Source organism: Pristiophorus japonicus, chromosome 4, assembly GCF_044704955.1.
Source record: "Pristiophorus japonicus isolate sPriJap1 chromosome 4, sPriJap1.hap1, whole genome shotgun sequence".
NCBI lineage: Eukaryota > Metazoa > Chordata > Chondrichthyes > Pristiophoridae > Pristiophorus > Pristiophorus japonicus.
In genome coordinates, this window is record NC_091980.1 from 158,930,138 (window position 1) to 158,942,690 (window position 12,553).

At 47.7% G+C, this 12,553-nt stretch overlaps 1 protein-coding gene across 1 annotated transcript in view; it reads right to left on the reverse strand.

Annotated features, from left to right (window-relative positions):
* Positions 1-12,553, reverse strand: part of plekhd1 (pleckstrin homology domain containing, family D (with coiled-coil domains) member 1) — a 133,052-nt gene that overhangs the window by 51,659 nt on the left and 68,840 nt on the right. The window contains exons 4-6 of the mRNA XM_070877858.1: positions 6,750-6,826; positions 3,714-3,805; positions 150-202 (exon numbers count right to left, since the gene is read on the reverse strand). Coding sequence (XP_070733959.1) covers positions 150-202; positions 3,714-3,805; positions 6,750-6,826 — 222 coding nt within the window. The remainder of the gene's footprint in view (positions 1-149; positions 203-3,713; positions 3,806-6,749; positions 6,827-12,553) is intronic.

The window sequence follows — 12,553 nt, forward strand, 5'->3', positions numbered from 1 at the left end:
GGGAGGGAGGAAGCGAGTGAAAGAGAGGGAGGGGAAGAGAGAGAGAGAGCGTGAGACAGAGTGAAGATTGACGCTGCCAAGGGGTGAGTACTGCATTAATAGTTACATGGGCACTTTGCACAGCTCCTGTGTGTATTGGCTGCACTCACCTCTTTCTGTTCTCGCTGCAGGCAAAGCTCTTCTGTCTCCTCCATGAGTTTGTCTGGCAAACCACATCCACATACAACCCGTTAGTTAACACACAGTCACAAAGCCAACCTTTGACCCACCCACATCGGACATCAACACGGCCAACAGCAAAAAAACATCTCCAGTTTATTTTGAAATGGTGACCATTAATGCTGCGGGTACCGGAGAGTGGTGGTCATGTCACTGCATCAGTAAACCTGTTCAAAGTCCACCACGGAGGATTGAGAATTTGAATTCAGATTAAAAAAGCTGGGAATAAAAAGATAGTCTCTGTAAAAGTGACTGTGAAGCTGCCGGATTTTGGTAAAGACCCAACTCGTTCAGTAATGTTCATTCAGGGAAGTAAATTTGCTGTCCTTACCCAGTCTGGACCTACGTGTGACTCCAGACTCACATCATCATGGTTGACTCTAACTACTCTCTGCAGTGGATTAGCCCGGCACTCACTGGCACTGGGGATGGGCAACCAATGCTGGCCTTGCCAGTGATGCCCATATCCCGAGAATTCATGTTACAAATATACTGAAGCCATCTGCAGGGGCCAAGCCAGATGGCACCAGCACGCAAGGGGTTACCAATGATGTAAGGCCTGGCTAGTTTACCCTTACAGTGCCAGGACCATACCAATGTTGGCTGGCTGAGAAACTAGCTTTCAGCCTCTGAACATTGCTCCCCTCTACATAGGGAGTCCAAGGAAGGAAAACCCATGGATAAAACAACCTTTAAACACAGAATAATACAGCACAGGACGAGGCCATTCGGCCCATCGTGCCTGTGCTGCCTCCCTTTGAGAGCTATCCAATGAGTTCCGCTCTCTCCTGCTCTTTCCCCATAGCCCTGGAAATTTCTCCCCTTCGGGTATTTATCTGATTCCCTTTTGAAAGTTACTATTGAATCGGCTTCCAGCAGGAACAAAAAAATAATTAGAACAGACAGAAAAATGCAAAGTGGCAAAGTTAACAATCCCCTGCCTGATGTCCACACAGAGCATAGCGCACTGTGCATGGGGAGAATTGGCCTAAAATGCTTCCTGTGCAGAGAGGTGGAAGGGAAAGGCAATGGTGGAGGAAGGGCTGTCGCTGTGCCTCCAGCTGGAGCCAGACTTGCTCACCCGCTGGGGCACCAGTGTTGCCAACTCTGGGCCGACATATTCCTGGAGGCAGGAGGTCGTTACATGACCTCCTTCCTCCACTCACCCCGCCCCCCCATCCTCCCCATTGGTCGCCCGACACAACCATCCTCTCGGTGCCCCACCTTCCCAGCCAATCAGAAAGCCAACAGACTCTTCCTTACCCAATTGAATGATTCTTGACTGTCAATCAAACAGCCTTTATTTGCTACCTCTAATAGCTTTCTAACTAATAAACGAAAGTGATCAAGAAACATTTTTAAAAATACAACTTTTTTTAATGCCTCCTATGATTTTTCTCCCAGGTTTGCTTCCAGCAGTGTTGTGGAGATGAATCTTTCATTCCTGGAGAATGCATGGCATTTCTGGAGGGTTTACGCACTACTCTTGGGACCCGATGTCTGGGGGGGAGGGGGCGGGGGGGGGGTTTTGTGGGGTTTTTTGTTAAGAATTCATAGCAACACATTGCTATTAAGAACTAGTTGGTTTATTAGCAAAGGTTTAACAATCACACGACACATTACCAGTTCATCCACCAGGCTCACAACCACCTGCCCCATCGTGGATCCCCTGTGTAATGTAAGCCCCTGTGAGTATGGTCACAGGTTTGTGGAGCTATTGAGCACGGAGCAGTCCCGTGCAATAAGTTTTTAAGTCGGTTCACGGGCTCCCAGGCCACCTGCAATTTCTGCGGTGTGGAGGAGTCCGTGTTCCAAGTCTATGTTAAATGTGTGAGGTTGCAGCTCCTCTTCCAATATTTGAAGGGGCCGCTCCTCAAATTCTGGTTGTATTTCAGTCCCACACTCCTGATCTTTGGGCACCCTGTGCGGAGGGGAGTGGGCAGGTTGGAAGGCCTCCTCGTAGGACTGCTCCTGGGCATGGCCAAAGTGGCCATTAACCAGTCCAGACAGCGGGCGGTCGAGGGGGTCGTTCAACCCGATTGCCTGCCTCTCTTCCGAGTTACATCCGAACCAGGGTGTCCCTGGAGAAGGAGCACGCGGTGTCCACCGGTACGCTCGCGGCCTTCCGCAAGAGGTGGGCGCCGGAGGGACTGGAGTGCATCATCACCCCCGGCAACCAAATTTGAATTTGAATTAAGTGTACCGTCAAAAGTTTAATTTGTTTAATGTGTTGGTTTTAAGGGGGCACTTGTATTAATGTTTGCAACTAAAATAGTTGCAGAGCTATTAAGTTGTGAGTGGCTTAGCCGGTCACGTGATGTTCACAAGACTCAATAAAACCCCAGCCAGTTGGGTTCGGGGGATCCATGATGAGACAGGTCGTTGTGAGCCTGGTGGATGAACTGGTAATGTGTAGTGTGATTATTAAACCTTTGCTAATAAGCCTACTAGTTCTTAATAGCAATGTGTTGCTGTGAATTCTTAAGCAAAGAACCCATGAAACAAATACATTACAGCCCGAACCCAACAGGCTGGGGTTTTATTGAGTCTTGTGACCATCACGTGACTGGCTTAGCCACTCCCAACTCAACAGCTCCACAAACCTGTGAGTGTACTCACAGGGGCATACATTACAGGGATGGGCAGGGGAATACCAAACCAAAGCTGAACCAAGAGGGCAATTAACTTCTCTAAAAATACCTGGAGTTGAGAAAGCAATTTGAAGAAATGTGTGTCAGGGGACTTGAGCACCGCAGCTCCCAGCTTGGGTTAGTGTGTTGTTATCAGGAGGCAGCAAGCTGTGTACTTTCCAATTTGCTCAGTGTCTGCAGGGACTGCACTGCACCTTACCCAATTATACTTAGCAATTAGAAGCATGTGCCAAGCACAGCCAACATCAATGCCTCTGCAGCAGACAATATATTTTTCAGTGTCGGCAATTTTTCTCAACCCTCTTGAACCACGTGGTCTCTCGAGCCAGAATTAAACCTGGTTTCTAATTCATGGCTGACCTAAGACCTTTGTCAGGGGACCTCAGTGGGTAGCACTCTCGCCTCTGAGTCAGAAGGTTGTGGGTTCAAGTCCCACTTATGTACTTGAGTACATAAATCTAGGCCGACACTGCAGTGCAGTGTTGAGGGAGTGCCACACTGTCGGAGGTGCCGTCTTTCAGAAGAGACATTAAACCAAAGCCCCGTCTGCTCTCTCAGGTGATGTAAAAGATCCCACGGCACTATTTCGAAGAGGAGCAAGGGAGTTATCCCTGGTGTCCTGGCCAATATTTATCCCTCAATCAACGTAACAAAAACAGATTATTCATCATTATCACAGTGCTGTTTGTGGGAGCTTGCTGTGCGCAAATTGGCTGCCGCGTTTCCCACATTACAACAGTGACTACACTCCAAAAGTACTTCATTGGCTGTAAAGCGCTTTGAGACATCCGGTGGTGGTGAAAGGCACTATATAAATGCAAGTCTTTCTGTGCTTTTTCTGACCTAAGTACTCCTGCTTCTCCTTTGCAAGCTGCAAGCCCTGCGCTTCGAGGCTTCCGATCATCGCTTCCCCGAGTTGGGCATTCTGCCACGTGCTGTGGAGAGAAGAGTAAGGCAGGATTAATGGGACAGCGTCCAGTCTCGCCCGTGTCAAACGCTGCTTCACACACTCTCGTCACACTTCAAAAGAGTCGGGTGTGTTGGAAAAACAATTGACAGGGCAACTTCACGCTGGGTGTTTAGAAACTTATAATCACATTTCTCTCACCATCAGCAATTAAACTCTGCTTGACTGCAGCAATTTGTTTATCACCGGATAAGGTTCTGTGGATTTAAAGCGACAGGCCCGACTTGAACACAGATCCACCTTGGTAGCGGAATAATCTGGTGTGCAACGGTCACTACCCATTAAAATAATCCACGCACAGGCATCTTCCACCCTTCAGGATGTAGTTCGGGATCTGGAATATTGGGTCCTTCATTGAAACACCTGTGAACTCATCCTTTTTTGGCGTGGAAGCAAGTCATCCTCGTTTCAAGGGACTGCCTATGATGATGATGATGATGATGATGAATATAATGCGAACGGTATATCGCTCCCGCCTTTATAAAACAATGGCCTAGTAATTGAAGCTCACCCGATTCGGAACAGCCCCAACTAATAGATGGGGGCACGCCACTGGTGCGGACTGACCCCGTGCTTGTTTTATGCAGCGCATCCAATGTCTAGGCCATCGGGTCTTCCAACTTACAGTCAGCAAGGCCACGGGACATTTGTTCACCTGGGTGGCACATCAGGGGAGACTGAATCCTGGGATCACAGGGCTGTCCTCCGAGGAGAGATTGAGTAGATTGGGCCGATACTCCCTGGAGTTTCGAAGAATAAGAGGTGATCTCATTGAAACGTACAAGATCCTGAGGGGGCTTGACAATGTAGATGCAGGGAAGATGTTTACTCTGGCTGGGGAGTCTAGAATCAGGGGTCACAGTCTCAGGAGAAGGGGTCGGCCATTTAGGACTGAGATGAGGAGAAACTTCTTCACTCAGAGGGTGGTGAATCTTTGGAATTCTCTACCCCAGAGGACTGTGGATGCTCAGTCTTTGAGTATATTCAAGACCGAGATCGATAGATTTTTGAATATTATGGGAATCAAAGGATATGTTCTTCCCTCTTAGCCTTGACCTCCCCAATATGACACCAGCTATCCTGAAGTCTCATTTAGTACCAGTCGTGTGTGTAGTTGTATGCAGTCTATCCAGGATAGCTTGAAACTTGATTGACTTTGCGGAACCCATGTCACCTTCATGATCCTTGAGATGCTCCTTTCATCAGCCTAGGATGAATTTAAATTCAGGTCCCATAAAAACAAAAGCATAAGAATTAGGAGCAGGAGCCGGCCATTCAGCCCCTCGAGCCTGCTCCGCCATTCAATAAGATCATGGCTGATCTTCTACCTCAACTCCACTTCCCTGCATTGTCCCCATATCCCTTGATACCATGAATATTCAAAAATCTATCGACCTCTGTCTTGAATATACTCAAAGACTGAGCCTCCACAGCTCTCTGGGGTACAGAATTCCAGAGATTCACCACCCTCTGAGTGAAGAAACTTCTCATCTCAGTCCTAAATGACCAACCCCTTATTCTGAGACAATGACCCCTGGTTCCAGACTCCCCAGCCAGAGGAAACATCCTCCCTACATCTACCCTGTCAAGCCCTGTAAGAATTTTGTATGTTTCAATGAGATCACCTCTCATTCTTCTAAACTCGAGCGAATATAGACCTAGTCTACTCAATCTCTCCTCATAGGTCAATTGCTCCCCATCCCAGGAATCAGTCTGGTGAACCTTCGTTGTACTCCCTCTGGTTTGGTCTATGGGTGTGACAAAATCATAAATCCACTGGCCTTGCTATTAACCCCCCATGACGGGCAAGAGGTCTCGAACCCACCGCGTACGTGCCTGCCGCCATTTTTATGGCGGTGTATAGCAAGGCGTGTGTCCCGTTTTGGAGAGTCGGGGCGCCTCATTATAACATTGAACCTGGGCTCCCACAGTGCTATTGGGTACCCGATTTAATTGTAACTGCTGCCGAGGGATCCAGCGGTGAAATAGAGCTGAGAGCAGCTGGCTGCTGGAGGCAAGTGTTTGTTACAGCACTCCTTGTGGGCCAGGAAGTACAGGAGTGTTCTCCCAGCACCTCAAGCAAACCTTCTGTGATGATAGCCTCTCTTCCTCTCCTCATTGTCACAATCAGCGATTCCCTCCCCCCCCCAAAAAAAATATCAGGGCCCATGTTGCTGAATACTGTGACTCAGTGGGCAGCACTCTCATCTCTGAGTGAGAAGGTTGTGGGTTCAAGTCCCACTCCAGGGACTTTAGCACAAAAATCCAGGCTGACACTCTAGTGCAGTGCTGAGGGAGCGCTGCACTGTCGGAGGTGCCGTTTTTCAGATGAGAAGTTAAACCGAGGCTCCGTCTGCTTTCTCAGGTGGACATAAAAGATCCCATGGCACTATTTCGAAGAAGAGCAGGGGAGTTAACCCTGGTTTCTTGGCCAATATTTAACCCTCAACCACTGTCACTAAAACAGATTATCTGGTCATTATCACATTGCTTTTTGTGGGATTTTGCTGTGCGCACATTGGCTGCTGCGTTTCATATATTCAACAGTGGCTGTACTTCATTGGCTGTAAAGTGCTTTGGGACGACGACTCTGCGGTTGTGAAAGGCACTATATAAATGCAAGCTCTTTCTGTTTTTCCTTTACTTTTGCCTTGTTCCCGACACACTGACGCTGCCAGCAATGAGCAACAGACCATCAGCTCTCTCAGTGAGGTCACTGGGGCACTCCAGAGAGTTGGGCAACTGCCAGGGACTTTAGGAGCCAAGATTATTAAATTGCAATCTTGGCTGAAAGTCCCTCTGCGCCTTTCTTTTTGTGAAAATGAGTTCATTTGTTTAAATTTATCTAGCTGGCCCGTTTTCACAGTCTGTGTAGTGTGTCATTCAGCTTCCATGTCCTTCTCTGTACTTACACCTTTCCCGATTCCTGTAGCAACTCCAACCAGTGCTGCTGGTCAAACTCAGTCTCAGCCGCTAACAAAATATTCCCCTGTAAAGAAAATGCAGAGAGTTCACATTAATACTGTATCTTATTGTCAAGATAGGCTAAAAAATCTGTGACTCAACACTTTAGAGAAGCGTAAACAGAAGTGATCTGACCGAGGTTTATAAGATGATGAAGGGAATAGTTTGTTTGTTCCAATTAAATAGGTTAGGGAGGATCCGTGGTCACAGTTTTAAGTTGTATAAGACCAGATCTAGGTTAGATGCTGTAATGTATTTGCTTTGTGGGTTCTTTGCTTAAGAATTCATAGCAACAAAGAATTCATTGCTATAAAGAACTAGTGGGTTTTTAGCAAAGGTTTAACAATCACACTACACATTACCAGTTCATTCACCAGGCTCACAACCACCTGCCTCATCGTGGATCCCCCGGACCCAACTGGCTGGGGTTTTATTGAGTATTATGAACATCACGTGACTGGCTAAGCCACTCACAACTCAACAGCTCTACGGGCGGCGGTGGGGGTGGAACAGACACCTTTCTGTCAAAAACCGTGCAGTACAAATAGTTGCATCGGATTGTTGAACCTATTGCTAATAAACAACTAGTTCTTAATAGCAAAATAGCAATCTGTTGCTGTGAATTCTTAAGCAAAAAACCCATGAAGCAAATACATTACAACCCCCGGCCACAATAGCTTTGTGGGGGAGAGAGTTCCAGATTTCCACTGCCCTTTCTGTGACGAAGTGCTTCCCGACATCACCGCTGAACGGCCTGGCTCTAATTTTGTTTGGACTCCCTCACCAGAGGAATTAGTCTCTCTCTATCCACCCCATCAAATCCTTTAATCGTCTTAAACACCTCAATGAGATCACCCCTTAATCTTTGATATTTAAGAGAATACAATATATCCTTCCTGAGGTGTGGGGGGGAAATGACGCTGAGCTCCCCATCTTTAGGATTTACTCTTGTGCGGTACAGGTGGTGCGTCCAGAATCCGGAACCCTCGGGACCGAGGCCGTTCCGGATTCTGTCTTTTTCCGGACTTTGGAACGTCTTTCTGGCGTGACGAATCCGGAAACAATCGAGCCCGGGTTCAGGTATTTCCGGATTTCGGAACGTCAGAAGGAGGGGGAGCTGTTCAGGCCGTGTGGGGCCCACCGAGGAGGTCGTCGGGCGGACCGGTGAGGAAGCTTCGAGGTCGGGCAGCAGCGGGGCCCCGAGATCGGCAGGGTCGTCGGGTCCGGATTCCGGAACATTATACGGATTCCGGACGACCCTGCCACCGATCGGTTCAGAGTGCGGATTCCGGAACATTATACGGATTCCGGACGCTGCACCTGTACTGTGATGTATGAATGTGTGGTGAGGAGGATTGGCTGTGTGTGGTTAGGTTTGCAGTCAATGTCCGCTTTACACTGTGCGGCTGTGCAGTGCCCTGCAGTGCCCTGCAGTTCCTGCGCAGATGGTGAGACGCCATTTAAATAGGAAAACCGCGTGTGCACGGAGCTTAGAATGGCCCAGCGCAGCCCGTTAACGGAGCTATGAGTAGATTGCAAACTTCAGACTGGAGATGGTCAGTCAGCTCCATCTGAGGTCAGCAGATTCAGCCCCGGCCCCACTCCTGCAAAACACGTTTCTGTGCATTTCAGACCACTTTGTTTCGCACTGTGGAGCGTTATTTATGTCCTATTCCAACGCACTCCTGGCCGGCCTCTTATCTTCCACCAAGTCCCGTTCACCCATCACCCCTGCACTCGCTGAGTGAAACTGGCTCCCGGTCTGGCAACGCCTCGAGTTTAAAATTCTCATCCTCGTGTTCACATCCCTCCATGGCCACGTCCCTCCCTATCTCTGTAACCTCCTCCAGCCCAAATCGCCACCCCCCCCACCCCGAGATGTCTGCACTCCTCTAATTCTTGCTTTTTTCAAGTCCCCAATATTAATTGCGCCCAGCCGGGCCTTCAGCTGCCTCGGCCCTAAGCTCTGGAACTCCCTCCCTAAACGTCTCTGCCTCTCTCTCCTCCTTTAGGATGCTCCTGAAAACCGACCTCTGTCATCTGTTCTAATATTTCCTTCTCTGACTCCGTGTCAAATATTGCTTGATAACGCTCCGGTGTAGCGCCTTGGGCAGTTTTAATATGTTAAAGGCGATATATAAATATAAGTTGTTGTTAAAAAAAAAAGCTTATTTTCCTTTACAAGTCATTTATCACATTTGCTTTCTTTGCACAAATTGGCTGCGACGTTTCCTACATTAAAACAGTGACTCCACTTCAAGAGAATGTCAGCGGCCTTGTAAAACTCCTTGTGATGCCTAGAGGCAAGATGCTATATAATTACATGGACCTAGAAATTCGGACCTTTAGTGACGAAGAAAAAATGGCGGCCACCTTGCTTCCGCCCACTTTCGGCGCGGAACACGGCGGCCGCCATATTGGGCAGGTCGGCAGCGCTGCCGTTGCTTGTGCTCACCTCAAATATTTGAATGAACAGAGGCGTGACATCTATCGGCCTGCAGCACCAAATAGGGGCGGCTGAGCGATTTTGGACATGGCCGTTCCTTTTGGCGCCCTCCCCAAAGCATGCCCGTGCGTGCAGCCGTGGATAAAATATATTCCAGTGAAAAAGAAGGGCGGCAAGAGAAGGGATAACCAGCCGTGGATAACCAAGGAAATAAAGGAAAGTATCAAATCAAAGACCAATGCGTATAAGGTGGCCAAGGTTCGTGGGAAACTAGAGGATTGGGAAAATTTTAAGCAACAGCAAAGAATGACTAAAAAAGCAATAAAGAAAGGGAAGATAGATTATGAAGATAAACTTGCGCAAAACATAAAAACAGATAGTAAAAGCTTTTACAGATATATAAAACGGAAAAGAGTGACTAAAGTAAATGTTGGTTCCTTAGAAGATGAAAAGGGGGATTTAATAATGGGAAATGTGGAAATGGCTGAGACCTTAAACAATTATTTTGCTTCCGTCTTCACAGTGGAAGACACAAAAACCATGCCAAAATTTGCAGGCCACAGGAATGTGGGAAGGGAGGACCTTGAGACAATCACTATCACTAGGGGGGGTAGTGCTGGACAGGCTAATGGGACTGAATGTAGACAAGTCCCCTGGTCCTGATGAAATGCATCCCAGGGTATTAAAAGAGATGGCGGAAGTTATAGCAGATGCATTCGTTATAATCTACCAAAATTCTCTGGACTCTGGGGAGGTACCAGCGGATTGGAAAGCAGCTAATGTAACGCCTGTTTAAAAAAGGGGGCAGGCAAAAGGCAGGTAACTATAGGCCGGTTAGTTTAACATCTGTAGTGGGGAAAATGCTTGAAACTATCATTAAGGAAGAAATAGCGGGGCATCTAGATAGGAATAGTGCAATCAAGCAGACGCAGCATGGATTCATGAAAGGGAAATCATGTTTAACTAACTTACTGGAATTCTTTGAGGATATAATGAGCATGGTGGATAGAGGTGTACCGATGGATGTGGTGTATTTAGATTTCCAAAAGGCATTCGATAAGGTGCCACACAAAAGGTTACTGCAGAAGATAAAGGTACGTGGAGTCAGAGGAAATGTATTAGCATGGATAGAGAATTGGCTGGCGAACAGAGAGTCGGGGTAAATGGGTCCTTTTCCGGTTGGAAATCAGTGGTTAGTGGTATGTCACAGGGATCAGTGCTGGGACCACAACTGTTTACAATATACATAGATGACCTAGAAGAGGGGACAGAGTGTAGTGCAACAAAATTTGCAGATGACACTAAGATTAGTGGGAAAGCGGGTTGTGTAGAGGACTCAGAGAGGCTGCAAGGAGATTTGGATAGGTTAAGCGAATGGGCTAAGGTTTGGCAGATGGAATACAATGTCGGAAAGTGTGAGGTCATCCACCTTGGGAAAAAAAACAGTAAAAGGGAATATTATTTGAATGGGGAGAAATTACAACATGCTGTGGTGCAGAGGGACCTGGGGGTCCTTGTGCATGAATCCCAAAAGGTTAGTTTGCAGGTGCAGCAGGTAATCAGGAAGGCAAATGGAATGTTGGCCTTCATTGCGAAAGGGATGGAGTACAAAAGCAGGGAGGTCTTGCTGCAACTGTATAAGGTATTGGTAAGGCCGCACCTGGAGTACTGCGTGCAGTTTTGGTCACCTTACTTAAGGAAGGATATACTAGCTTTGGAAGGGGTACAGAGACTAGGCTGATTCCAGAAATGAGGGGGTTACCTTATGATGATAGATTGAGTAGTCTGGGTCTTTACTCGTTGGAGTTCAGAAGGATGAGGGGTGATCTTATAGAAACATTTAAAATCATGAAAGGGACAGACAAGATAGAGGCAGAGAGGTTGTTTCCACTGGTCAGGGAGACTAGAACTAGGGGGCACAGCCTCAAAATATGGAGGAGCCAATTTAAAACCGAGTTGAGAAGGAATTTCTTCTCCCAGAGGGTTGTGAATCTGTGGAATTCTCTGCCCAGGGAAGCAGTTGAGGCTAGCTCATTGAATGTTTTCAAGTCAAAAATAGATAGATTTTTAACCAATAAGGGAATTAAGGGTTACGGGGAGCGGGCGGGTAAGTGGAGCTGAGTCCACGACCAGATCAGCCATGATCTTATTGAATGGCGGAGCAGGCTCGAGGGGCTAGATGGCCTACTCCTGTTCCTAATTCTTATGTTCTATGTTCTTATGACCCGGGAGAACGTGGAGGGGATCGAGAGAGCTGTCAGTCTTCAATTACTGTGCAGAGTGTATGCAGCCCCATCGAACACAGGCTCTGCAGCAGGTTTGCATCCTTAACTGATCACTGCCTCAAATCATTTTGACGCTGTTTGCACGAGATGGTGCAGTCAGGAATTTCATGTCGCATGAGTTTTCAGAGCTGAGTATTCGGAGCCTCAAATTGCTGGAATTATTCCTCCCAAATTGCAGTCAGTTAATCAGTTACTGATGGCTTTTTTGATTAATGCTTGTACTTGACAAATGAGCCGGTTAAATATTTGAGAGAGAGTCGGCAGTTGAATTAAACATTAGATTCCAGCTAAACAGTAGGATGCATTCTTCAAAATCTGACAGATTTGTGTATTTTTAGGCTTTGATTTATTGTGCCTACCCTCTCTCTCTGATCACCCACAAATCACAAGCAACATAACCAGAAGCACTTTCATCAATCTTGACTTCCTGGTGGTGCCACACAGATGGTTTGGACCCGACCATCGGCCACTTGCTGACCACACGCACCGGCTGGAGCAGCGTATCATACGTTCACTTCTGCGCTGCGCTCATTTAAATCAGCGGGCAGTGCCGTTATTTTGGTGCAGCCTCCTCTCTGTTTACAGGTGTGAGTTAACCTCCCCCCCCACGGTGGCTGCACCCATTTTCGGGCTTTAGCCAAGTTCTCTATTTAGGACCCGTTTTTTGAAGGTTGGTTGTGTCAGCTTTTGTGAAGCTCTGGTGAAGCTGGTGGCCATTTTTGCAGCTGTGGGGTCAGAGCGCAGTTCCGGCAGAGTGGTGGTTAGGCACCCCTTTGGAATCGAGGAAGGCTTGCTTCCACTCTAAAAATGAGTTCTTGGGTGACTGAACAGTCCAATACAGGAATTACAGTCTCTGTCACAGGTGGGACAGACAGTGGTTGAAGGAAAGGGTGGGCGGGGAGTCTGGTTTGCCGCACGCTCCTTCCGCTGCCTGCGTTTGATTTCTGCATGCTCTTGGCGACGAGACTCGAGGTGCTCAGCGCCCTCTCGGATGCACTTCCTCCACTTAGGGCGGTCTTTG